The sequence below is a fragment of the Tachypleus tridentatus genome, chromosome 9 (assembly GCF_004210375.1).
Source record: "Tachypleus tridentatus isolate NWPU-2018 chromosome 9, ASM421037v1, whole genome shotgun sequence".
Taxonomy (NCBI): domain Eukaryota; kingdom Metazoa; phylum Arthropoda; class Merostomata; order Xiphosura; family Limulidae; genus Tachypleus; species Tachypleus tridentatus.
Genome location: NC_134833.1, coordinates 37100149 through 37127239, shown reverse-complemented (window position 1 = coordinate 37127239; position 27091 = coordinate 37100149). Strand labels below are relative to the sequence as shown.

Sequence of the window (27091 nt, the reverse complement as noted above, 5' to 3'; positions counted from 1 at the left end):
ATCCATAAGCCTGGAGCTTCTAGAGCCCTAAGGCGAATCCTGAAACCCGGCCGTATTGAATGCACCTGCGGCGCATATTCAGTCGTTTCGCTGGCCCCGCCACTTTATATTTGCTTTCTAAAATATTTGCAGTGAAAGTATTACGTTCCGTAGTTAACGTTTCTTTACCGGGATGTATAATACGGAAGAGCTTAAATTGCAATTTAAACATTTGGAAAATTTAACAATATGTACTTATGTAGTTAATGTGTTACGAATAATTCTTTTATAACCAACCCGAGGTAGTTCACATGAAAAAAAAACACAACCAGACTACGTTTAGGTACTTGCTTGTTTTTGTATTTCGTGCAAAGCTACACGAAGGCTACCTGCGCTGGACGTTCCTAATTTAGCAATGTAAGACTAGAGAGAGGGCAGCTAGTCATCACCACCCACCGCCAACTCTTGGACTACTCTTTTACTAACGAGTAGTGGGATTGACCATCACATTATAATGCCTCCACAGCTGAAAGGGCGAGCATGTTTGGTTGACGCATACAACTTTAAATGAATAAAATATTACAATTTCTAGTAAATTTTAAGTTCAGCAGCTCTATTTCTGTCTTTTTTCGAGTTTTTTAAAGTAAGAATATTTCTTTTGTGTGCGTGTGTTTATTTGTTTTGGATGAGTTTTTCTCTTTTTCTTCTTCTTAGCTTAAAAGTATAAAGTACTTCTTTAAGGTCTAAACAGAGATTGTTTAATATTCAAGCTAATTATCTTATTATGTTTGTCTTTCTGAAGTGTTTCTAGGTCATTAACACATGATAAAAGCAAGCCGTGGACCCCAATCGCATTGGAGGGCCCGGCATGGCTAAGCGTGTTAAGGCGTGCGACTCGTAATCTGAGGCTCGCGGGTTCGCATCCCCGTTGCGCCAAACATGCTCGTGGGAGCATTATAGTGTGACGGTCAATCCCACTATTCGTTGGTAAAAGAGTAGCCCAAGAGTTGACGGTGGGTGGTAATGACTAGCTGCTTTCCGTGTAGTCTTCCACTGCTAAATTAGGGACGGCTAGCACAGACAGCCCTCGAGTAGCTTTGTTAAAATTCAAAAAACAAACAAACCCAACCGCATTGGACGCACTTGGGGTTGCACATTTCCTCAAATAAGTCTTCCCCCCCTACAAAAACCAGCAGAGTTTTTAGCTTTCATTCAACTCAAAACACCTATTGGACAAGAACGTTCTTTTTAAACACCTCCTAAATACGTTAGACATACTAGTTACTCAAACTATTTGTTTTGAATTTCGCACAAAGCTACACGAAAGGTATCTGCGCTAGCCACCCCTAATTTAGAGGTGTAAGACAGAGGAAAAGCAGCTAGTCATCACCACCCACCGGCAACTCTCGGGGTACTCTTCTATCAACAAACAGTAAGGTTGACTGTACATTATAACATCCTCGCTATTGAAAGGATGAGCATGTTTAGTGTGACAGGGATTCAAACCCACGATCCTCAGCTATCGCGACGAGCATCGTAACCATCTGCCCATGCCCGGCCTACTCGCACTGATTAAATCCTTTCCCCATCTGACATTTGTATGAAACAACGTCATCAAGTTCCATTTTTCGCGGAGCCATGCTTTGTTCTCATTAAGTTACTATCTTTCCATCTTATCCTGTCTGTTGAAAGAGGAACAGTTTATTCTTAGTGTGTAAAATGTTTATCCTGAGTCCTTGGAAGTAAATTTATCTCCAGCCCCAAATGTTGCATACTTACACAACAGCAAAAACTTAATAAACTCAATTATCCAACTCAATACGCAATTTTAAAGATAATAAATAAATATACACACAGTTAACACTTTTACGTTCCCGTTATCGTGAGAAACAGCACTATGACAATAAGTAATGCGTAGTTTTATGTTTTTATTTGATCAAATAATCTGATTTCATTTCCTCTGGGTACGGGTCTGTAGAAGAAAGCAAATAAGGGCATCTATAATTCAGTGATAATTAACCTCATTAATGTAAATATTTACGAAATATCAAGACGGTATTCTCCCCAACACTAATTAACATTTTATAAGATGTACGTGTCTTTTAAATTACGTATAACAGAAGCTTTAAGTGTAAGCGCACGCGCAATATAAGGAAGTGCATAAACCAGCAGATCAAATTTTACTTAATGGCTTTAAACCTACAGAAGAGTGATAGAGCAACGGGTTAAAATAACCTAAACTATTTCTGTATTGCAAGAGTAATTTCAAGAGTAAAGGGTTATAAGAGTCTAAATTATATCCTTTTAACAAGGAATGATAAGAACCGAAAAAAAATCGCTCTTCGAATTTGTTTCGTTCACAGGGTAAAGAAAATATTGACACAAATAACTGAGTAGTCTTGTTTTCTTTGTTTCTGTGATGAATACCTAGGTGTAAGTGTAGTCACACAACAGTTGCAAATGTTAACAATAAAACTCACAGTAACCTGAATGCTCTAATATTTTCAGCCAATTTAGAAGTAAGCAACATTAATCATATTAATAAACGCCTCTTGTGTAATACATAGACAACAACTTCTACATACATTTTAAGTAGAATAAATATGTAACTGGACAGGATAAATTATATTTCGTCTCGTGTACAGATCTATTAAAGTCATAAGACATTGAAAAAAATAACAAGTGTTAAACATTATGTGATGTTAATCATACTTGTTATGTTATTATAAGATATTAGTATTAAGCCTTTTATATTTTCTACCACTATAAACTTCATTCAGTCCCTCGTAGTTTACAATAAAAAGAAGGGTGTTTAATACTATATCCACCATATCCGTTATCCATGACGGGTTTCTCTCATTACAGAACTCATCAACACCGTCAGCAACGTATATGATGGACATAGTGTGGTTGAAATACAACTCACTCTTCTTGTGAACAAAAACTCCTATGGTAGTGAATAGAGAATGTAGTGTTATAAATTATAATAGACTTAGTACTAACATTTTTATAAGTAATTATACTTATGCTTCGCCATGTTTTCTTTTACTAATTAAAAAAAAATATGTTTATAATCTTCAAAGTTACTACTGTTATAAAAAAAATGTATCGCACATGTTTCGGTACACTCCGAGTTTTATGATGAATTTATTTGTTTCTGTCACTGAGATTCCTAATTTTCAGCCTATAGTGTGAGATTTCTAGACAGTTATCGTCTGTGTTTAAATTAAAAATTCACAATCCATAGTCCACAATTCGCTGTTGTACCAAATTTGATTCGCAAGATGTTTTTGTGAAACACTTATATCAATATATTTATATATTTTTTTTTTATCCTCGAGAACAATTTATTCTGAGATTTAGTTTCGAATTTTCTCTGATTGTGGTTTCGTGACTTGTCTTTTCAGGGGCTTAACTCCATATTAAAAAAAACAACAACAGTTACATATCGTTTTCCTTTTCATTCTTTTTTTTTCATTTGTTTAAAGGTGTTGAAATTCACTATTTAATTTTATCAGAGGAGAGAGAAGAGAGAGAAAAAAAGATCAACTGGGAATAGTTGTTAATAGTTTGTTTTTTCCCCGTTTATTTTGTCAAAATTAAATTTTGACCATAAACCATAACTAATGGTTTATGCTGTTGTTTTTGAAAGCACCTTAATACACTAGAACTATATATAATATTTACTAATGATTCCAGTGAAAATCAATCTGTGACTTAAAACTAATGAACAAGTAACAAAGTTTACTCACCTTGCCTTGCATGATCAACCGAATAGTAAGAGTGATGGAAGGGCCATCGCTGGACAACGGGTCAGAGTCTACGGTGGCCATAGCTGGCGGTATAGAGAGGGATGTAGACAGGCAGGACACAGGTCACGTGCTAAGTAAAACAGAAATAAATCACGTGTCAGCAGAAGTAAACGAACGGGTCAACCAGCAGAGAAATTAATGTTCTGGGTTCAGAACACAGCTTTATAAATTACATCAGGGACTGGCACAGTTGCCAGGATCTAAGTGACTACGTCCACTTCCAAGGCGTGTTGCCAGCTCATATCGTACAATACTACACTGTGTAACGAGGACGCATTACCCACAAGCCAAGTAAGAAACTATAAAAACTGTTACAACTGAGGTAACAGGTGCACATAGGCGGTCCTTACTTATGAAACGACTGTTGATGCATATCATAACGAATCTTGGGATGAGACAGACGAATTGCATAATTTTTTTTAAGATACTGATTGTTGAATGCCAAACATTCTAAATCTGATTGGTGGAAGTTAAACATTCTTAAACAAGACAGTACATTCTGGCAGAATTGTGAAAAAAATCATTTTAGTTGTTGTTGTTTTTTTCAATTTATTAATATTAATTCTTGCTACGTGAAAATTCCATCAAACATTTAACATTCCGCGCCAGAGCCTTTAACTAAGATTATGCTGTGTTTCCAACGATTTAAATTTACTGCATTTTTTTTTCCCACGATATCACCCTATTGTAACAATGACTTTCCTGTATTAAGTGTTATTTTCTGTGTAACATTCCTACGAAATTCAATTTGTTTGGCTGCAGCTATTTCGAACTTAAATTTGGTAAGGTTTTACTTTATAAAACAAATCTTCAAGTTCTGCATGTATTGTTTCCAGCGGACATCAATATTTCTCCTTCCAATAGCATAGACATGGTTTTTGTAACTTCTTATAGTTTGCCACGTAAATTTAAAATTAATAAAAAAATTTTTGCCACATAATCTCAGAGAAATTAGATCTGAAACTAACAGATGAGTAAGTAATCTTTAAAACTGTCTTCTTACTTGTCTGTGATTATATGTTCCAATTCTGAACAGTAAGAATCTATTGACTTAATATGGCTGTAGCCAGAACAAAATACGAACTTTTCGGCTTTCACTAATACCGTAGTCAAACAACCCCTCGACCCCGTCACCTCTATATCAAGCACAGAGGAACTGTGTAGACAAAGTGTTGATCTGTTTCGAAAAATATGAAAAAGCCTTTTATCCAAAACAGGTATGAATGTGTGTTTTAACGACCAAATGTTCAAAACAACTTTTACATACCAGTAAAGAAGAACAACTTGTACATCTTTGTCTGATTCTACGCCATCTTTTGTGTTACTACTCGGGCATTTACTCACTAACTACTCCATGCATGTGCACTGCAACATCAATATAGAAAAATATACAAACATTTTGGCCAAGACTGTATATAAACTTGAAAAAGGTCATTAAAAAAGGTACGACAGAGCCCAGTGCATCGGCAGTAATAATAATCTAATAAATACATAAACTCGAAAGAAGACACGACAAGAATTCAGTATACCGCCAGTAACGATAACGTATAAACAGACTCGAGGAAGACATCAAAAAAGCATGACAAAATTATAGTGCATTGACTGTAATGTGGAAAACAAAGAAGGAAGAATGAATTATAAAAGGTACGAAAGAATATTATTTTTTAAAATCTGTAATTAATCAGTAAAACCGACTGAAATGCGCGTGGTCAAGAAAAATATGTCTAAGTATAAATAGTGTACAAAGTCGTTTAAAAAAACAACAACCAAAAAACGAGCAATTTATTTGACATGACTACGAATGCTGAGAGTATATGCCAAACAAATACAACTTACACTTTAAGAACAAAACCTTTATATTACACAGAGGGCATGCACTCGAGCATTCAGGTATTTCTTATGAAACTTACACTGAAATCAAAAGAACTTGAGGGACGAGTGACGAGATCCTGACGGTTGTCAACAGTCAGCTAAGATTATGTGAGCATATTCCAACTAGAAAACCAGCAAGTCTCAGCAAAATACTTCTGAATGCACAAAGAGGAGGGGAAAATAGACGTGTAGTCATCCGAGGAACGTTTTATGTCACACTACTTACTGTCTGTATCAGCAAATCAACCAGTGCGTCATTACTGAACAAAGTAAGCTAATAAAAGGATGGTAAAACACTGGTTAGCAAGGAAAAAAAGGACAAAAACTCTGTTCAACAACACAATACCTTCTCTTATATGTGTGCGCGCGCGCGTATATATATAGCGAAAGACAGTTCAGTTAACAACGTAATTTTATAGTTAACGTTGCTAAGAAGCGTTTGGCAACTAGACAAGTTGCATGCAACATGTTATAAGCTTCTATTTCGATACAACTGTCGTTGTTAAAACACTTCAGTCCCCTGAAAAAGGTTTTATTTCCAATTATTGTGATGTTTCTTACGAATATGAAACATTCTTTGTTTTTCAAAGATTGAAAACATACCTGACAATCATTTGTTACTTGTATTGTCAATTTCATCTTGAACTCATAACATAAACATTAAAGAAATTAACTTAAGTAATTGTGCTAGCTCACAGGTGGCTCAAGTGTAATTCGGATGGTGTATAACGTTAAAATTCGGGGTTTGATATTAGCTCTCTTGTAAGTTTGTACAGAGGAAGTTTTATTACTCCATGTTAATTGTTTCTCCACCTTTGTATACACCCAATCTTACACCTTACATTTTAAAAATATTTTTCAACTTGTTTATGCACTTTTCTCATACAAGATGACACGCTCTCTTGTGAGTTTGTACAGAGGAAGTTTTATTACACCCCGTCCATTCCTACCTTGTTTCCTCACTTTTCCATGTACCCAATCCTACGCTTTAAATTTAAATATTTTCCCCCCTGCTCAGGTACTTCTTTCACATTAGATGACATCATCTCAAGCATCATTCATTCATTTATACTGATATCCTGTATCTATATAATCAGTATGGGTGTGCATAATATTATGGTATGCACATATAATGGTGTATGTGTGTTATGTGTATTTTCTTCACCTGAGGTATGTGTACATATTATAAGTGTGCGCGTGTGATATACACGTGATGTTACGTACTTTAAATCGTGCATTGTTATTTGGGTGATGAATTGTGGTTGTGTATATACTAAAGGTTGATAGAGTGATGTAGTGTGAGTTGTGGTTGTGTGTATATACTAAAGATTGATAGAGTGATGTAGTGTGAGTTGTGGTTGTGTGTATATACTAAAGATTGATAGAGTGATGTAGTGTGAGTTGTGGTCGTGTGTATATACTAAAGGTTGATAGAGTGATGTAGTGTGAGTTGTGGTTGTGTGTATATACTAAAGGTTGATAGAGTGATGTAGTGTGAGTTGTGGTTGTGTGTATATACTAAAGGATAGAGTGATATAGTGTGAGTTGTGGTTGTGTGTGTATATACTAAAGATGTGAGTGTAGTGTGAGTTGTAGGTTGTGTGTATATACTAAAGGTTGATAGAGTGATGTAGTGTGAGTTGTGGTTGTGTGTATATACTAAAAGTTGATAGAGTGATGTAGTGTGAGTTGTGGTTGTATGTATATACTAAAGGTTGATAGTGATATAGTGTGAGTTGTGGTTGTGTGTATATACTAAAGTTGTGAGTGATGTGTGAGTTGTGGTTTGTGTGTATATACTAAAGATTGATAGAGTGATGTAGTGTGAGTTGTGGTTGTGTGTATATACTAAAGGTTGATAGAGTGATGAGTGTGAGTTGTGGTTGTGTGTATATACTAAAGGTTGATAGAGTGATGTAGTGTGAGTTGTGGTTGTATGTGTATAGTGATACCAAAGTTGTGTGTATATACTAAAGAGATAGAGTGATGTAGTGTGAGTTGTGGTTGTGTGTATATACTAAAGGTTGATAGAGTGATGTGTGTGAGTTGTGGTTGTGTGTATATACTAAAGGTTGATAGAGTGATGTAGTGTGAGTTGTGTGTGTGTATATACTAAAGGTTGATAGAGTGATGTAGTGTGAGTGATATACTAAAGGTTGATAGAGTGATGTAGTGTGAGTTGTGGTTGTGTGTATATACTAAAGAGTTGATAGAGTGATGTAGTGTGAGTTGTGGTTGTGTGTATATACTAAAGATTGATAGTGAGTGATGTATAGTGTGAGTTGTGGTTGTGTGTATATACTAAAGGTTGATAGAGTGATGTAGTGTGAGTTGTGGTTGTGTGTATATACTAAAGTTGATAGAGTGATGTAGTGTGAGTTGTGGTTGTGTGTATATACTAAAGTAGAGTGATGTAGTGTGAGTATATACTATATACTGAAAGGTTGATAGAGTGATGTAGTGTGAGTTGTGGTTGTGTGTATATACTAAAGGTTGATAGAGTGATGAGTGTGAGTTGTGGTTGTGTGTATATACCAAAGTTGATAGAGTGATATAGTGTGAGTTGTGGTTGTATGTATATACTAAAGGTTGATAGAGTGACGTAGTGTGAGTTGTGGTTGTGTGTATATACCAAAGATTGATAGAGTTATGTAGTGTGAGTTGTGGTTGTGTGTATATACTAACGGTTGATAGAGTGATGTAGTGTGAGTTGTGGTTGTGTGTATATACTAAAGATTGATAGAGTGATATAGTGTGAGTTGTGGTTGTGTGTATATACTAAAGGTTGATAGAGTGATGTAGTGTGAGTTGTGGTTTTATGTATATACTAAAGATTGATAAAGTGATGTAGTGTGAATTGTGGTTGTGTGTATATACTAAAGGTTGATAGAGTGATGTAGTGTGAGTTATGGTTGTGTGTATATACTAAAGATTGATAGAATGTGGTTTGTTTATCATCTAAGAGTGTCTCTCAGATACTTTAGAAAAGTTATTATTTGATTATTAGAGATGTGTCTGAGTAAACAGTTTGTATTTCATGTATTGTTTTCTGCCCCATTCCTACAGTGCAAAGCGCCACGTAATTTGTCACTTCCTCAGAAGTCTTAAATGCGTCAGTCCTACACTAAAAAACAAGGCACTGTACTGTAAAACTAAAGTTTCTATGAAAACAATAAGGAACAAAACACTTTTCTTTATGCATTTCGTTACGAAGTGGCATTAGTTTAGATTGTATTGTGACGTCATTTCTTTATGACGTGACATTAGTTTAGATTATATTGTGACGTCATTTCTTTATGACGTGACATTAGTTTAGATTATATTGTTACATCATTTCACACAAAAAGTTGAGAATTTAAACAAACCGGTTGATTTACAAATCCATAATGCAACAAACGATATTAATGAAAGAGTTACAAAAGGTATATAATTATGGCAAAAGTAGTAAAACTGCAAAGTAAACTAGCAATTCAGAGTGTCAAAATCAATTGGTTGAAGATAAACTTAATAATAAATATATACTGGAAGATATATTTCGTATATCGTACGTATATAACTGGAGATTATTCTAACTGTATTCCAGAATTTTTTTATTGGTTCTATAATAGTGATGAAAATGAAACGTTTAATTTTGACATGAGAAGTATATATTTAAAACGTTTCCAAACTTTAATAAACAAACTCTCCTAATTTTATTGAATTACTTCAATAAACTTCCTTATGAAAACGATTCAACAATAAATTACTCGTTTTCTAGATATATGCATATATATATATATATACAAAGCCCTTATCGATACATTTCTGCACCTAATATATAGTTAACTGTCCGTCCAGTTGAATTGTCACTTTTTTCACAGTCAACTTAACAGTTGTGATATTACAAACTATAGTTTAACATCTTTTTTATATTAAAAATTCAAGTATGTGATAGTACTCGTTAAGATTATGCCTTCTAGCTTACCCAGCTATAACTTTATTTTTGGATTTTTTTTTATTTGTATAGAGCTACCTTGCACTCTGTCCAATGCAGGGTATCGAACTACAGGTTTTAGCGTTGTAAGTTCAAAAACTCACCATTGACTCACCGGGGAACTTAGATGTATAAGTTCATCCTAAAGTAAAAAAAACAACTTAAAAAGCTTAATTAATAGTTGATTGGTTGGTTGTAATTAGGCACAGAGCTGCACTGGCCTATCTGTATTCTGCCTACAACAGGTAAGGTAACGAAACCCGGTTTCTAGCGTTGTAAGTCTGCAAACATACTGATGTGACACCGGTAGCCTGTAGTTTAGATAGACTGTTTCTTTTCAGGTGTAAATAATTTAAAGTGATCTCCTTAACAACTAAGAAATTAAATAAAGTTCTTTTTAAGTTGTTCAAACTTATTATGATATATAAACATACGAATTGTTATTAGGCCCAATAAGGCGTAAGTATTTACATCAAACTGCACTGTAGCACTCCATTGTTAAAATTTCTTTCAGACGTCCTCTCATAAAACGCTAGTTTAGTTTATTATCAAAATGTACGTTAGAGGGAAAGTTGTCTTTGACGATTGTTAAACAAATCTGATCGTTAGTCACAATATCTGATATTCGAACTTTTAAGTTAAATATACTGTAAATCCTCTTGGTATTTCGTTTTCTTTGAAGAATATCAAATATAAAGAAAAGCTATCAGTAAAAAAATACTTTTCAACAAAACCTGATAAACATTTATAACGACGTTGAAAATCAAACGTTTCGAAAAGTGGCTCAGTTAAGGGTATATACTGCAAAACTGAGATGAACATCCACACTGCACAGACGATTATGAAGTGTGTTAAACTCAATAAACTAAACCTTCTTTTTAACTGTCGTAACTACTTGAGGCTTCACATTCAAGCTCAATACCTGCTGATGATTCAGACAACGTTAAAATTCAGGTTCGATTCTCGGAGTGCTAGAAACTGCTCTGGCTTCGAATGTAACTAAAAACCGAAAAGAAACTAGGTTGAGTGACGCAAAAAGCTGACATAGTTTCTAATTTGTATCACACTTTTCTAAGATATTACGAGGGTTTTTTTCTTTAGAGATCGGAACTGTTTATAATTAGCTACGAGCAAAAACTAATCTTCATCGAAATACTGCTTTGTCTCTTATGATTTATAAATATGCAGTTGATAAACTATTTTTCTTTTAACTAATATTAACCAACGATGATTCGAGAACCCATTTCACTCGATTCCTTATGTTTAATACATATTCATATAACAATATTGAATTAATTTCGTGAACTCGGGCATTACAATGAGCGTCAGTTAGCCCTTAAGGCTACGAAAATTGATATGCTTCGTTCACTTGCTCATTTATCTGTAATTCTAAAGTAAAATCTACAGAAGTACACAAGTGTACAGTTAATTTCGTCAGGGATAACAAAATTAACGTGAAACTTATGGCTCATATAAAAGTTGAGAATCTAAACAAACTAATTAATTCACAAATCCATAAAGCAATAAACGATATTAATTAAGGGTTTACACAAGATATACGGTTGTGGTAAAGGCAGTAAAACTGTAAACTAATAATTAAGATTGTGAAAATCAATTGTAAACTTTGATAACAAGTATGGTATCCAAACTTATACCATTCTAACCTCATTTCAAAACACCCATCACTCTTGCTATGCTAGCCACTTTGACCGTAGCGGTTTTATTATGTGATGGTCAATCTCATTGTTCATTTGTAAAAGAGCAGCCGAAAAGTTAACTATCACAGCTAAATTAAGGTCAAAATTAAAAATATGCAGTAACAGCGAAAATGAAAACAGATTTATAACTAAAGTTTATCTGTTACTTAACACTGACAGAAATAACAGTTTGAAGTAACTGAGGATTAGAAAAATGATTCATTACAAAACTCACACTACAGACAGTGTCTCTAAAATAAAATTTAACAGTAATAATATTGTCATTGAACGTATATTTCTTAAATACTATGTGATTTATTATTGAACAATAAAGGCTTTTAAATACAATACGTATCTTTAACGTTATCTGAAACATTTCATTATTTTCCTATATTATGTATTTTTAACAGGATATATATATGTGTGTGTGTATTATATACTTATAATTAAAATAAATATAGGTATCATAAAGCTGTCTAACCTTTATAACTGTCAAAGTAATTAATGTTATCGATTATCAATTGCCAGTTTCATTAAACCAACATTTTATTCTCAAGTTATTACAAAGGTGTAATCGCACTCTATCACAACGATTTGCATATGCTAGTGCATATTTTAAGAGATATGCGTCACAGCGTCATGGGCAACATACTTAGCACTTATATATTTGGTTTACAACGAACAAATTTATGACCATTCCGGGTTGTCTTTTAGATTTAAAACTTTCTTTGAGGCATGAAAGATCTTAAACCTAAATTTCTGCCACGGTTTGAGAGTCTGAAGTTTTTGATTCGACAAAGTAATCCGGCCACAAGTAGTAGCAGAGTGAGAGTTATGGTTACGACAGGGAACTTTTCGACCGAAAAAGTCACCCGCTGGTACACCGGTAAGACTATGGATTTTCAACGCTAAAAACGGCGGTTAGATTCCCTCGGTGAACTCAGCAGATAGCTCAATGTGGCTTTACTATAAGAAAGCATACAAACATACACTAGACCCACAAAACAAATATGATGAAGTCGAGTAATTAAAAAACAACAACAACTGATAAATGTTCACAAAACTTTCAGTTAAATTTCAAAATAAACTGTTTTTCACGCACAAAAAAATAAGTTGGAAACATTTAACCACAGTCAACCAGTTAAGCTCCCCGATATAGATTAAGTTGAATTTGGTTAGTTTGCTTAACTCGATAACACCAGCGTTAAATTTTCAATCATTAAAACCAGGTAGTATAAGGTTAATAGTGACCCCACACTGGTTAAAATGGTCTTGGACACCGAGAACGATGTGTGATAGAAGTTATAAAAAGAGTTTTCAATATATACAGTCATGTGAAAAAGTTAGGACACCCTATGAAAGCCTGTGTATTTTTGTAACATTTTTGGATATATAGATATTTAATCTCAATTTCAACAATATTGAGAGATTATAGAAATATAACTAAACAATTAAAACTGAAAAAAATACTTTTCAAGATCTTCTGTAAATGTAATTCTACAAAAATGCATATTCTAACTGAGGAAAAAGTTAGGACACTCCCACATTTATTCCCACTTAAAATGACTCAACTAACACACAGGTGTATCACACCAAGTGCACATCATTAGAAGATCGTTACTCAGCATTTTGAATGAGGCTTTCCCTATTTAAACCTCAGACATTTAGTTTGGTATGCTCCTGACTGTTGAAGTGAGAGTGAGCACCATGGTTAGAGTAAAAGAACTGTCTGAGGCCTTCAGAAAGAAAACTGTAGCAGCTTATGAGTCCAGTAAGGGAATTAAAAAGGTCTCAAAAGAGTTTGAAATCAGCCATTCCACTGTCTGGAAAATAGTCAACAAGTGGAAGGCTTTCAAAACAACTGCCAACATGTCCAGGTCTGGTCGTCCAAGAAAGTTCACCCCGAGAGCAGACCGCAAGATGCTAAAAGAGGTCTCCAAAAACGCTAAGATGTCATCATGGGACCTACAGCAGGCTCTGGCTACTGTTGATGTGAAAGTGCATGCTTCTACAATCAGAAAAAGACTGCACAAGTTTAACTTGTATGGGAGGTGTGCAAGGAGGAAACCTTTGCTCTCTAAGAAAAACATCAAGGCCAGACTGAAGTTTGCCAGAGAGAATGCAGACAAAGACCTGGACTTCTGGAATAATGTTCTTTGAACAGATGGGTCCAAGATTGAATTATTTGGACACCAGAACAGAGGACATGTTTGGCGTAAACCAAATACAGCATTCCAGGAAAAGAACCTCATACTAACTGTGAAGCATGAAGGTGGAAGTGTCATGGTTTGGGGCTGCTTTGCTGCAGCAGGGCCTGGACAGCTCACAATCATAGAATCCACCATGAATTCTACTGTGTATCAGAGGGTGCTTGAGGAATATGTAAATCCATCTGTTAGAAAATTAAAGCTGAAGCGGAACTGGACCCTGCATCACGACAATGACCCAAAACATACTAGTAAATCCACCAAAACCTGGCTGAAAACTAAGAAATGGAGAGTCCTGGAATGGCCGAGTCAAAGCCCAGATCTTAATCCCATTGAGTTGCTGTGGGGTGACTTGAAACGGGCTGTACGTGCAAGAAACCCCTCAAACATCTCACAGCTGAAAGAATTCTGCATTGAGGAGTTGGGCAAACTTTCTTCAGACCGATGTCAGAGACTAGTAGATGGCTACAAGAAGCGTCTTACTGCAGTTATTTCAGCCAAAGGGGGTAACACTAGCTATTAGGGGGTAGGGTGTCCTAACTTTTTCCTCAGTTAGAATATGCATTTTTGTAGAATTACATTTACAGAAGATCTTGAAATCTTTTCTTCAGTTTTAATTGTTTAGTTATATTCCTATAATCTCTCAGTATTGTTAAAATTGAGATTAAATATATATATATCCAAAAATGTTACAAAAATACACAGGCTTTCATAGGGTTCCTAACCTTTTCACATGACTGTATAATCTAAGATTGACCTCCCCGTCCTTCGCAGAAGTTTGTTACAATGAAAAATTGCGTTACCATGGCTACGATCAACGACGTAGGAAGTATGGCTCTAAAAGGTACTGGAACACTATTCTGATAACGTGCAATTAGCACTGGATATTATATTTGTGACCAATATATTTTTTTTAAATATCAGAAATATATTCGAACATTTATAAGACTGCATGTCTGTCCTGACAGGCCTGGTGATTATCGTGCAGGGCTATGTATCTGCGGGTCCAGGTCTTGAGTCAGATTCCACTATTTGGCCGGTCAAAAGTACCACCACAGTTGGCAATGGGTGCTGTTGACTAGCTGTAGTCTCTCTTGTTTATCAGATCAAAATCATGGATAGCCAATGCAAATAGCTCTTGACTAGCTATGCGCGAATATTCAAAACCAATCATCCTGTCCTAGTATGTCAACACAACTCACTTTTACATAACAAGACAGACAAACGAAATAATCTTAATAACTCGTAAAGAGGAAGCAAGCGTATTACAAGCACCCTATCACTTAACGTGGTATGTTTAATACTGATGTGTGTTTTCAGCTGGTGTTCTGATTAAAGTATGAATCTCTTCTTTCTTTCTTTTTGGAAAAACACGTGATAATAGCATACGTAAACAGTTCTAAGCAACTAGCTGAAGCTAAATGATATTTTTAACTTAGAAATTTATAATAACAACAAAATTACACAGAATGATGGTGGTACAAAGTGATCTATTTAAGTGCTAAACGTCACGCTAACAAAAACTCCAAATGCTAGCATTTCAAAGTTGGTGACAGCTTTCTTCCTGGAAAAGAAGAACCAATTAACGTTGAGTTTACTACTTATGTTTTTTATTTCTTGGAATGCCACTGAGTAAAACTACTTGACTGTTACTCTTATAAAACACCCACAGTTTAAAGTGTGGGGAATGTCTGGTGATATCACATAAATCCGAAGCTCTACTGCAGCTCCAACCAACACTCTCTTTGCTTACACAAGCACTCATGCATTCAATGTCTCGTTATAATCTTATTGACGAAGAAGAAATTACGATAATAGGCCAACAGAGCAAAATCATGAAGGCATTTGATTATAGTTAGTAGTACATTTTTTTATGAGATAAAATGCTTTAGCGCTCATCTTTAACACTATCAGTACACGATCCAAACAATGTGAACAATTAATAATCTTAATTAATTACGAGCTTCCCAATTCATATACTGACGAAAAATAACAATACATCACCTGAAACTGTGACAGAATATGGAACAGTTCTAAAATAAGACTGGGTAACTAATTACGCTACTTAAGCCCATCATACAAAAAATGGCAAGCCAGTGTGACAGATGTTAATGTCTTGCCACACTCTGCCTTGCAAAATAACAATCAAGTTATTTAATTAACATGTACTTTGCGCATGAAAATCGGGAGTTTACACGAAAACACACATTAACACTCAAAACAGAAATATCAAGAATGACCAGAGGAGACCAAACACAGGAGGAAATGGTTTACAGGAAAACTGTGTAAAACTTTATTGCAAAACTTGGTTAAGTAAAATGTAAAACTTTATTGTACAGCTTGGTTAATCAATGTGTAAAACATTATTACAGAGCTTGGTTATACAAAGTTTAAAACTTTATTGCAGAAATTGGTTAATCAAAGTGTAAAACTTTATTGCAAAGCTTGGTTAATCAAAGTGTAAAACTTTATTGCAGAAATTGGTTAATCAAAGTGTAAAACTTTATTGCAGAGCTTGGTTAATCAAAGTGTAAAACTTTATTGCAGAGCTTGGTTAATCAAAGTGTAAAACTTTATTGCAGAGCTTGGTTAATCAAAGTGTAAAACTTTATTGCAGAAATTGGTTAATCAAAGTGTAAAACTTTATTGCAGAAATTGGTTAATCAAAGTGTAAAACTTTATTGCAGAGCTTGGTTAATCAAAGTGTAAAACTTTATTGCAGAGTTTGGTTAATCAAAGTGTAAAACTTTATTGCAGAGCTTGGTTAATCAAAGTGTAAAACTTTATTGCAGAACTTGGTCAATCAAAGTGAAGGGTATTTTTATGTCAAAGAAAATCATCTTTAACTAAACCAGATTTTTAAATGAACTGAGAAGGTAAACTGTAAGTTATTTGGTCTGACATCACATATATTTTCTTCGTCTGTTTGTAAGTTGTTTTTAGGCACAAAGGTACAAAATAAGCTATTTTGCTGCACCTACACGGGTATCTAAACCCGGTTTTTAGCGTTATAAGTCTTCAAACTTACCACAGAGATGCTGAAGGGCTGTTTTTATGCATGGTTTAAAAATGACGAAAATTTGTTGCTAATAACAAGAAACATGTATGTTTGTAACTATAATAACAACAATCTTTCAATTAACGGTATATTTTGGTTTGGTTTTCTTACAACTCTACACAGTCCACTAAATATATTTGTGCTATGCCTACCACAGATATCTAAACTAGAGTTTTTAGGATATTAAGCCTAATCATATACCGTTAAGCCACTGGGAAGCGGTAGAACTTTGACAGCAAATCATAAACCAGTTCAGTCTAATAAACCCTGATGAAGATTATGAAATTTCTCACTTATAACAGAAGAGGGGGCACTAAAACAAATAATTTATGCAAGTTATTATTGGGAAGCTATTCGGCCCGGTATGGTTATGTTTTAGGGCACTCGACTCGTAATCTGAGAATCGCGGGTTCGAATCGCCGTCATACCAAACATGCTCACCCTTTCCGCCCTGGAAACGTTACTATGTGACGTTCAGTTCCTCTATTCGATGGTAAAAGAGTAGCCCAAGAGTTGACGTTGGGTAGTGATGACCAGCTTCCTTCCCTCTAGTCATACACTACAAAATTAGGAACGACTAGCGCAGATAGTTCTCGTGTAGCTTTGCACGAATTCAAAAATAAACAAACTGACATTGTTTAAGAAGGACTTACATTCTCAAATTCTTACGTTCAAAGAATGAGTTACCGGTGTTACGAAGATTTCACTCACGTCGTTTCGAGTTAAAAGGTACATTTTAGTCACTTCCCTTCGAGACGTTCGTATATTCCATAATGTGAGAATTAGGTTGTCGGCACATACAGTTACCATGGAACTATCAAAAATAGTGAGCTTGCAAACTGAATGCAATAACTGTTTCACTTCTAGTTTTCTTGCCGACTGAACAGCTCAAACTGACTTTCTGTAATCACTTACTTTATTATGCAAACCAATAAGAACGATACCGTGAAAGTGATTCTGGTTGTAAACACATGGATAATTCGCAAATCTCAAACAGAGTATTTAAAGATCTCAGTAAAGCACGAATCGACGATGCAATAATACTGTAACATATAAACGTTAATATTTTTTAAGGCAAATGGCCCAGAAGAATTTCAATAGACATATGCTGTGTAAGGGAAGGGACACGTTTCCCTACACTGTTTAATATTGTCTCACAAAGTTTTAGAGATGCACCAGTTATGACAAAAATTGTACAGGGATTGAAAACAACAACAACTACAAAAAACAAAAAACTGTTAAAACTGCTTCAGTTCTTTATAGTACGGTATCTACAAGTTCCGAAAAGTATACTGAGGATTTGGTTTCATTTCTCAAGAACACAGCTTGATATAAATCATGGAGGTGCTATCCATTCATAATGATCTTCAAACTATTGTTACTTAACACAGCTTGATATAAATCATGGAGGTGCTATCCATTCATAATGATCTTCAAACTATTGTTACTTAACACAGCTTTACATAAATCATGGAGGTGCTATTTATTCATAATGATCTTCAAACTATTGTTACTTAACACAGCTTGATATAAATCATGGAGGTGCTATTCATTCATAATGATCTTCAAACTATTGTTACTTAACACAGCTTGATATAAATCATGGAGGTGCTATCCATTCATAATGATCTTCAAACTATTGTTACTTATCACAGCTTGATATAAATCATGGAGGTGCTATCCATTCATAATGATCTTCAAACTATTGTTACTTAACACAGCTTTACATAAATCATGGAGGTGCTATTTATTCATAATGATCTTCAAACTATTGTTACTTAACACAGCTTGATATAAATCATGGAGGTGCTATTCATTCATAATGATCTTCAAACTATTGTTACTTAACACAGCTTGATATAAATCATGGAGGCGCTATCCATTCATAATGATCTTCAAACTATTGTTACTTATCACAGCTTGATATAAATCATGGAGGTGCTATCCATTCATAATGATCTTCAAACTATTGTTACTTAACACAGCTTTACATAAATCATGGAGGTGCTATTTATTCATAATGATCTTCAAACTATTGTTACTTAACACAGCTTGATATAAATCATGGAGGTGCTATCCATTCATAATGATCTTCAAATTATTGTTACTTAACACAGCTTGATATAAATCATGGAGGTGCTATCCATTCATAATGATCTTCAAACTATTGTTACTTAACACAGCTTGATATAAATCATGGAGGTGCTATCCATTCATAATGATCTTCAAACTATTGTTACTTAACACAGCTTTACATAAATCATGGAGGTGCTATTTATTCATAATGATCTTCAAACTATTGTTACTTAACACAGCTTGATATAAATCATGGAGGTGCTATCCATTCATAATGATCTTCACATTATTGTTATATCTGCCCGAAGAGACTTATGGGAAAATCATTATGTTGTAGAAACCTTCGGTTCTGTTTGCAAAGTCAATAACTCGCGCGATTTGGGTAATTAAAACAACTAGTAAAACTCCTACTATTTTAGGAAAGATACTGAATTGTTGGAAAGGGTTCAGAGGAGGGTTACAGAAACGGTACCTGTGGTGAAGAATTTGTCATATGAGGAGATTAAAAAAAAAGAAGAAGAGTTAGAGGGGATATGATTGAAGTGTTTAAGATTCCACAAGGCACTGAGTAAAAAAAATAGTGTTAAAATATTTTAGCCCTAATACTATTGTACTATAACAAGTATAATTATTGCATTACAGAGTTTTAGAATCGCATATACTATGTCGAAATACTGTGTGTTTCATAGGTACGTGTTTTCATATAGCAAAACCACATCGGGCTATCTGCTGTGTCCACCAAGAGAAATCGAATCCGTGATTTTAGCGTTGTAAATCCATAGACTTACCGCTGTACCAGTGGGGAAAAGCGAAATACTTATTGTTTAATAATGTCTAGGGTTTAGACATAATAAACTCTGTAGGGAATATTTTTATTAATGTAATATGGTATCAGAAATGCAGATAATAAAACAAACATTTTATCATTTAATAATTTATTAGTTAACTTCAAAAATACAAACTATGATAAACATTACTATTTCATAGCGTCTTAAAGCCTTAATGATATAAAAGCTACAAATCAGTGTATTGCTCAATAATGTCACAATGTAGATACATTCAGAAAACATTTTGTTTAAAAATGTATTAGTTACAAAGATGCGGGCATTATAAGAAACAGTGTAATTGTTTAGTAAATAGGCTTAAAATGAGAGAGGCCAGTTCGTAACCTTCACTCTTACAGGCTTCCTTTTTAAAAGCTTGTTGTCGTTTAATAATGAATTATATAGTTCGAAAGAGAAACTAACAATAAAGACATTTCTTTTTTCTATAATTATGTGTCTTCTTTTGGAGATAGAGGCTCATTTAGTTATGATTTTCTCTTTAATAATGTCTGAAATAATTTTACAGGTATAGATGATTTGAAACTATTTTAACATTCAATAATATACTGGTGGAGGGTCTCGGAGAGGCTTGTTCGGTATATTTGTTATGAATTTTGCGCAAACCATATGTGGGTGAGCGGTGCTAGTCGTTCTTAATTTAGTAGTAAAAGACTAGAGAGAAGATAGCTCGTTAGCAACACTTACCACCAATTCTTAGGCCACTATTTTACCAACGAATAGTGGAATTAAAAGCTACGGCTGAAAGGTCCAATATGTTTGGTAGGACGAGGATTCGAACCCGCTTCCTATGAGTCAAGCACTCTAACCATCTGTACAGTTAGAAAGGCAGGTTGGTAAGAGAACAGTTCAAATAAGACTTTAATGGCTTGAAAGGAAAAGCTATTGCGTGATTTTAAACACTAAACAACGTTTAAAAACAAAACATTATTCAACGATGAAGACACGTGTTTAATTGAATAACTTAGCTTCAGTCTCTTTCATGATCATGACAATACATGCATGTACACCAACGTGTTTAGACTTAATAACCGATGATATTCTATGCTGTACGTTGCGAGTCAGTGTGTTCAGACTTAATAAACAGCAGTGCTCTCAGCCAACCCAACAGTAACGTTAAAAAGTATGAAGAAAATGCTGTCCTCGTCCATGTTATCGACCTTCTAAAGGCTCGCCTTATGATTAATAATCGACATTACAACGGGGAAACTGTTATTCCTGATGTAATTTTTAAAATTAAGTTATTTATTTCCAGGTCACCAGTTTTTATTCACACTGTCAATGGTGAGGACACAATAGAGACATGCCCTAATGTAACAAACTGTTTAAGCTATTACTTTTTATTACAAGGGCGTACATAAACAAGGGCAGCGTTTCCATGTAATACGATTTCTTTGTTATAGATGTACATATATTTCAAAAAGATATTTATTATACAGAGAACATGAAGAATTGTTACAATTTCTGCGAAACTTTTTATTCAAATGCCAATTAGCTAAATACTGTATAAATAAATTAACATTTGGCATATAGCTTGGGCATGCGCTCAGTCTGTAATACATCAGTATACACTCGATTCTTTTTTCAGGTCTCTCAATTCATGAATAACTTCAGAACTGTTAACTCCATGACGGTGTTTAACAAACAAAGCACTGCATGACACGGAAGTCGAAACATATTTCCAGTATCACAGATGACAACATAATCATAGCTCCTGGGTACTGAAAGAACCCAGAAAATCTCTGGATCAATATCCATGAAGACATACCTCAGAAGGCAGTTACTGTTAATAGAGACAAACAGTCAGAGACATACACACGCCATTATTGCATACATTTAACTAATAAAGTCGACGTGCGTTGAAACGAACAAAAGTAACTGGGACTAAACTAACTTGTCTATCCAATAACACACAGCAGCTGGATGATTATATTTTATAGCAAATAACTGTTAGCAAAATAAGATAGCGAGCTAAAAACATGCAAATCATAACGAATACGTCATCTGCAAAACTTGCTTGGCGCTGTATACACATTATTCTGTATGTTTTTCTAATAGTATAGCCACGTCATGCTATCTGCTGAGTCTACCGAGGAGAATTCGAACCCTTGATGTTAGCATAGTAAATCCGTAGACTTAATGCTGTACCAGCGTGGGACTACACAGTATTGATAACTGTATTTTTTCCTACGCATACACGTGTTCCAACTTGTTTAAATTTCACAAACGCTTTATCATAAATGTTTCATCTTATCTCAAATACAAAGTCGCGAAGTTCATCAGTTCTTAGTATTTATATTTTTCATTTTGATGAGATGATACAGGAAAAAATATTTTATTCATTCTTGTACATTAATATTCTGGAACCATCTTAACTCCTATATTGGATTAAATGGTAGTACCAAGAGACTGTGAAAACGTTTGTAAAAATAACTAACCGTCATTAAGGTTTCTTTTGTTTGTCTGTATTTTTTTAATTTAGTGCAAAGTTACACGAGGGCTATCTGCGTTAGCCGTCTCTAATTTAGTAGTGTAAGACTAGAGGGAAGGCAGCTAATCATCAACATCAACTGCCAGCTCTTGGGCTACTCTTTTACCAACGAATAGTGGGATTGACCGTCACTAAATAACGCCCCCACGGCTGAAAGGGAGAACATATTTGGTGTGACAGGGATTCGAACCCGCGACCCTCAGATTACGAGTCAAGCGCTCTAACAACCTTGTCGTGCTGAGCCACCTTTATTGAGGGATATAATTCAGAACCAAGTATTGAAAGAAAACAAGGTTGGTGTTGCTTTGTTAGTGTTCAAAAACACTCAAATAAACAAACAAAATCCATGTCACGCAGTAAAACAATTTTCAAATTTAAACAACTAGTTGGAGAAAAGTTCTATTTGTTGTTTTTTATTTCTATATCCATATAACTTTGAATTCAAAACACTAACTAAACCAAGTGGATGCTAGCTGCAGAAAACGTGGAGAGGAGATAGCCAGAAGATTGGTCGAAATATATTTCACTGGAACCAATCTTATTCAATGACTTAGTAGAAATACCCTACATTTCCCAATAAAACACAACGTTTTACCCATCAGGGGAATTCCAGTGTTCTCTGTTTTATTATTAAAGGTCGTCTACATGGTGCATGCGCGTATTTACAGCTTTCGGGCGTGACAGTGTTCTTTCTATTCAGAAGGCAGTAGCGAATTGATTTTTATCAGCATCGTTCTGGTCGCTACACAATGTTTAACCACGTGCTACCTAAAGAAGCGGACATGAATGCTTGAAGCGAGAGTTAGATTCCAAAATCTCTTTTACTTTCTAAAGAAGCACAGAAATAACTCCTTTAAAAAAGAAGGAGTCGTTGCGGATCTCCCTCCTCACATCGTTGTTTGTTGAAGTTAAGCTCATAGCTACGCAATGGTCTAACAGTGATCTCCCACCGCGGGTATTGAAACCCAGTTTCTAGTGTTATGAGTCGTAATATATACCGCTCTGCCACTGGAAGGGGCATCGCAATTTCATCAATTACTTATCAAACCACTAATGAATTCATCAGATTAAAATATTTAATAAAATTCAAGCAAATATATATATTATAAACTCAATGAATATCATGTTACAAAATCATGAGATGTATGATTGTGATAAAAACTAAATTACAAAAACAAAATAAACAATAAATTCCTCATAAAAACAGCCTAAAGAACAAAAATTTTTAATCATGCGCTACGAAAAGAAATGAAATATATTTTGAGTGAACTTGAACTGCTAGCGTAAACTGCTGCTGTTGTAATTATTTAGGAATTTTCACTCACGTACATATTTAAAATACTACATTTACTTACATAAGTCATGTAATTGTTTCAGTTCTATAAATCTATAGATATAGTCATATCATGGTTACTTTTCAAAACAATATGTGTGTGGGCAAGGATATGGCCGACTTTCAAAGAGTCGTTTAGCAGAAGTGTCGTTGTCAAATACTATATCTCTGACCCATTGTTCAGATGTCTGTAATTAGTGTATGTCAACTATGGTAATCGCAAAGGAATATGTCTACCACACAAACAAAACTCCGGCCACCAACTGGGAGGTATATATGGAGAAAAACCACATAAGGCACTTCAACGTATTTGTACAAAATGTATAAAACATGTTTGTTGCAGGAGTTGGTTCCTCTGATTTCTTTAGATGGAAGAATGGCATCCAGATTGTACCTAAATATGAATATCAGTCATAGGTATAGCCAATAATGTTGAATTACTTTTTTAATATCTACGAAATTCCGGCAGATATCTACTGAATTATTGTTATGAAGCCTAACAATGGCAGACCTCAAAGAAATAAAAACATTAAAATGAAGAATTTGAAAAAAAAACACAAATAAACTGTCGCAATTATTGGATCACTTAGTGATTTTTCTACTGTTTATTTCGGAACACTGCATTGTTTATTGGAAACTATCGTAGTTGTTGGATCTCTTTGTAGATTTCCACTGTTTCTTTAGAACTGTTTATTCAAAAGGTGCCGATAGTCTTATGTTCTATTGGATATTATCATGTTTTTGGGGTTGTTTGTGCATTTCCAATACTTCTTTGGAACTGTTTATTTGAAAGATGCCGATAGTCTAATAGTCTTTGATATTATTGTGGTTGTTGGGTTGTTTTGTCGAGTTACATTGTTTTTTTGGAACTGTTTATTCCGAAAATGTCGACAGTCTAATGGTCTCTTTGATATCATGATTGTTAAGTCGTTTTGTAGATTTCTACTATGTGTGTGTGTTTTTTGGAACTATTTATTCGGAAGGTAAGGTCCCTTGGGATAATCTTACCATCATTGATTTTACTTCTTTTCCTAAAATCCTTAGCCTGCAGCTTCTAAAAGTTTGCGTTTAATATTTTTTCCAATCTTCAAATACGTAAGAAACCCCATGTAAAAGTTTAAACGACCTTCCCACCACACGTTTGTGAAACGTTTGTTGATCAATATGTTTAATCAGTAAATAGGGAATTTTCATCTTGAAACTATAGTGAAAAATAAAATCAAATAACACTAATGATGAAAAGAACGGTGGACTCTGCTGGTGTCTTAGTGTCATATAACATGTAGTCATACTTTACTTATCAGTATCTTTTAATCATCTGATGTTGAATGAACGTACGTATGTATTGAATTTACCAGGATATGAAGGCGAATGGAAGTATATGAAGATTCCCTAGGGAAAGTGGTACGTAAATATTTCTGGCGGGTTTAGGAAGAGAAATGTGTCAATATTTATAACGAGTTTAATTCAAAGACAAAGTAATCTAGGTGTTCATATAGGAATAAATGATAGAGAGGCACTAACGAGAAGGCTATCGATCGACTGTTATGTCTGTCACAAACAGTATACACAACGGTGGAATGATACTGAGAAAATTGAGTCATGCAGGATCTTCGTAGCAAATGGAGTTGCTGATTGAAACTGTGTATAAAGCTGTTACGTTTCTCACACAGTACCTGGTTTGTTATCTGTTAGTTCCAAGTAACATTTTTTAACCCACATTATAACAGGAAAATTTAGTTAAAATCCATTTTAATGTTAAGCGTAACGAATGATGACGTTCTTGTCGTTTTGAATTAAGCACAAAGTTCTGCCTACCACGAGTATCGAAACCCGGGTTTTGGTGTTGTAAGTTCGGGGGGGGGAGCTTAATGAAAATTAATTTAGTAGATTTCATAGGATTTCGTTTTTTTTCCTTTGGTCTGGTTTCAAAAGAATTCATAACCTTTAACCTCTAAAAATGTCTAACAGAATAAAATGATGAAGCTATAACAATGATTCGGAGAGAGAAAGTTGCAGTACATATAGCAGACAACAAACTGTCTAAACAGTTTAGGTTGAAAGAAACACTAGGTGGATGAAATCTGAAAAATAGGAAATACTACAATTCATATAACATGACGTAAAAATGCAAACGTCATTACTAAGCAAATAAAATAAAAGATTAACAAAGACAATATTGTTAGATATAGCATAAATATTACTCTTAAACAATACCTATTACACTGCCTCTAAGTAATTCAGCGATAAATCTGAAGGCTCATAACATTAAAAATCAGGTCTCTATACCAATGGTAATCACACCACAGATAGCCCATTGCGTAGCTCTGTGGTTAATAAGAAATAAACAAATACAGCTTGTTGGACCATTGAGCCCCACATTTAAATTCTGCATTTAATCCAATCCTGAAGAGGTAAACATCTTCCAATTAAGATATAGTTATATATTAAAGTAAGTTTTATATATTATCATGTTAAGTAATTGCTCATGGTCTGCTCCAATATATCCTGTCTGATTTGGGAAAGACATTTCGGCCTCTGTTCTGAGTTCTTAAACAAATCGTTTCCAAAACCTGACAGAAGGGGTGAATAGTCCGTAAGAAACTACCTAAAATATTTTTTTTAAACCAAGGATCATTGTTATGGATACTATAACAATTTTTATTCTGAATATATGTCCGATATTCATCAAAATATGCGTGACACTTGGCCTATCCACTAAACTTAGTTTTGTTTTACCAATGTTTAGTGCAAAAACTTTCACTGTAATTAAATCTAGTTAAACTGCAGTTATCAATTTTGAAAATTAGTAATGTTTTTGAAAGTATAGCTTAACCTCCAATGTAACCAAGATTTTTCATCAGAGAAAAAACCGTATCTTAATTCAATGATGTTTCATTAATCATACGTGATGTATTAAAAAAAAAGAAACAGTAATCACAACTGTACAGATACATATATAGCAAGTAAAAGATGTTTTTAGCAAACTGTTGGATTTGTTTACTTATTGAAATTTGCGCAAAGCTATTACAGGGCTATCTGCATTAACCGTTCTTAGTTTAAAAGCGAGGAACTAGGGGGGAACTAGTCAACATCATCCATCACCAACTCTTCGTTTGTAAAAGAGTAGCCCAAGAGTTGGCGGTGGGTGGTGATGACTAACTGCCTTCCATCTAGTCTTTCACTGCTTAATTAGGGACGGCTAGCGCAGATAGCTCTTGTGTAGGTTGGCGAGAAATTCAAAACAACCAAATATTTCAAACTGCCCACAATAACTTACAACGACGAGTAAAATGGAGTCTTGCTAACGACAATGGAAAACTTCCCAGTTTTTAAGCACTTTCTAATTATTATTAAAACATTTCGAAATCCGTCAACGAAAATGTCCAAACACATGAATGATGTCAGTTTGATGTACAAACCAAAGAAGATATTAACGTAGCTGCCCAAATAGGTATGTTTCCTTTTGAGGACAATTAACAGAAGTATGGGGCCGCCATGTTGGAAATGCGATATTACCAGACTAAAGGTAATATACATTATAAACGTCTAACAGAATATATGGATGAGAATTACGGTTTATTTTCAGGTTTATTAACAATTATTCCGGGTCTGTTGCAGAATTCCTTTTATCAAAGATTTTTCGGTACTGTAATCATATTCTTCTGGTGATAATAACACATAATCGATCACCACAATCACGAACAAATAATCAGTAAACTTAAAAATCAAAACGCTATGTCTAGTTTGG

At 34.4% G+C, this 27091-nt stretch overlaps 1 protein-coding gene across 18 annotated transcripts in view; it reads right to left on the bottom strand.

Moving 5' to 3' along the window:
- LOC143225071 (poly(rC)-binding protein 3-like) overlaps window positions 1-27091 on the bottom strand; it is a 334733-nt gene that overhangs the window by 121337 nt on the left and 186305 nt on the right. For 14 of the 18 annotated variants that reach the window (XR_013013597.1, XR_013013599.1, XR_013013600.1 and 11 more), the window contains one exon: window positions 3732-3861. Coding sequence is in view for 14 of the 18 variants with exons in the window: in XM_076453776.1 (XP_076309891.1) it covers window positions 3732-3812 (81 nt within the window). In the remaining 4 variants the exon portion in view is untranslated. Of the gene's footprint in view, window positions 1-3731; window positions 3862-5701; window positions 5965-14343; window positions 14684-27091 lie in introns of those variants that run through there. The other 4 variants (XR_013013598.1, XM_076453792.1, XM_076453782.1 and 1 more) reach the window with 3 other exon arrangements.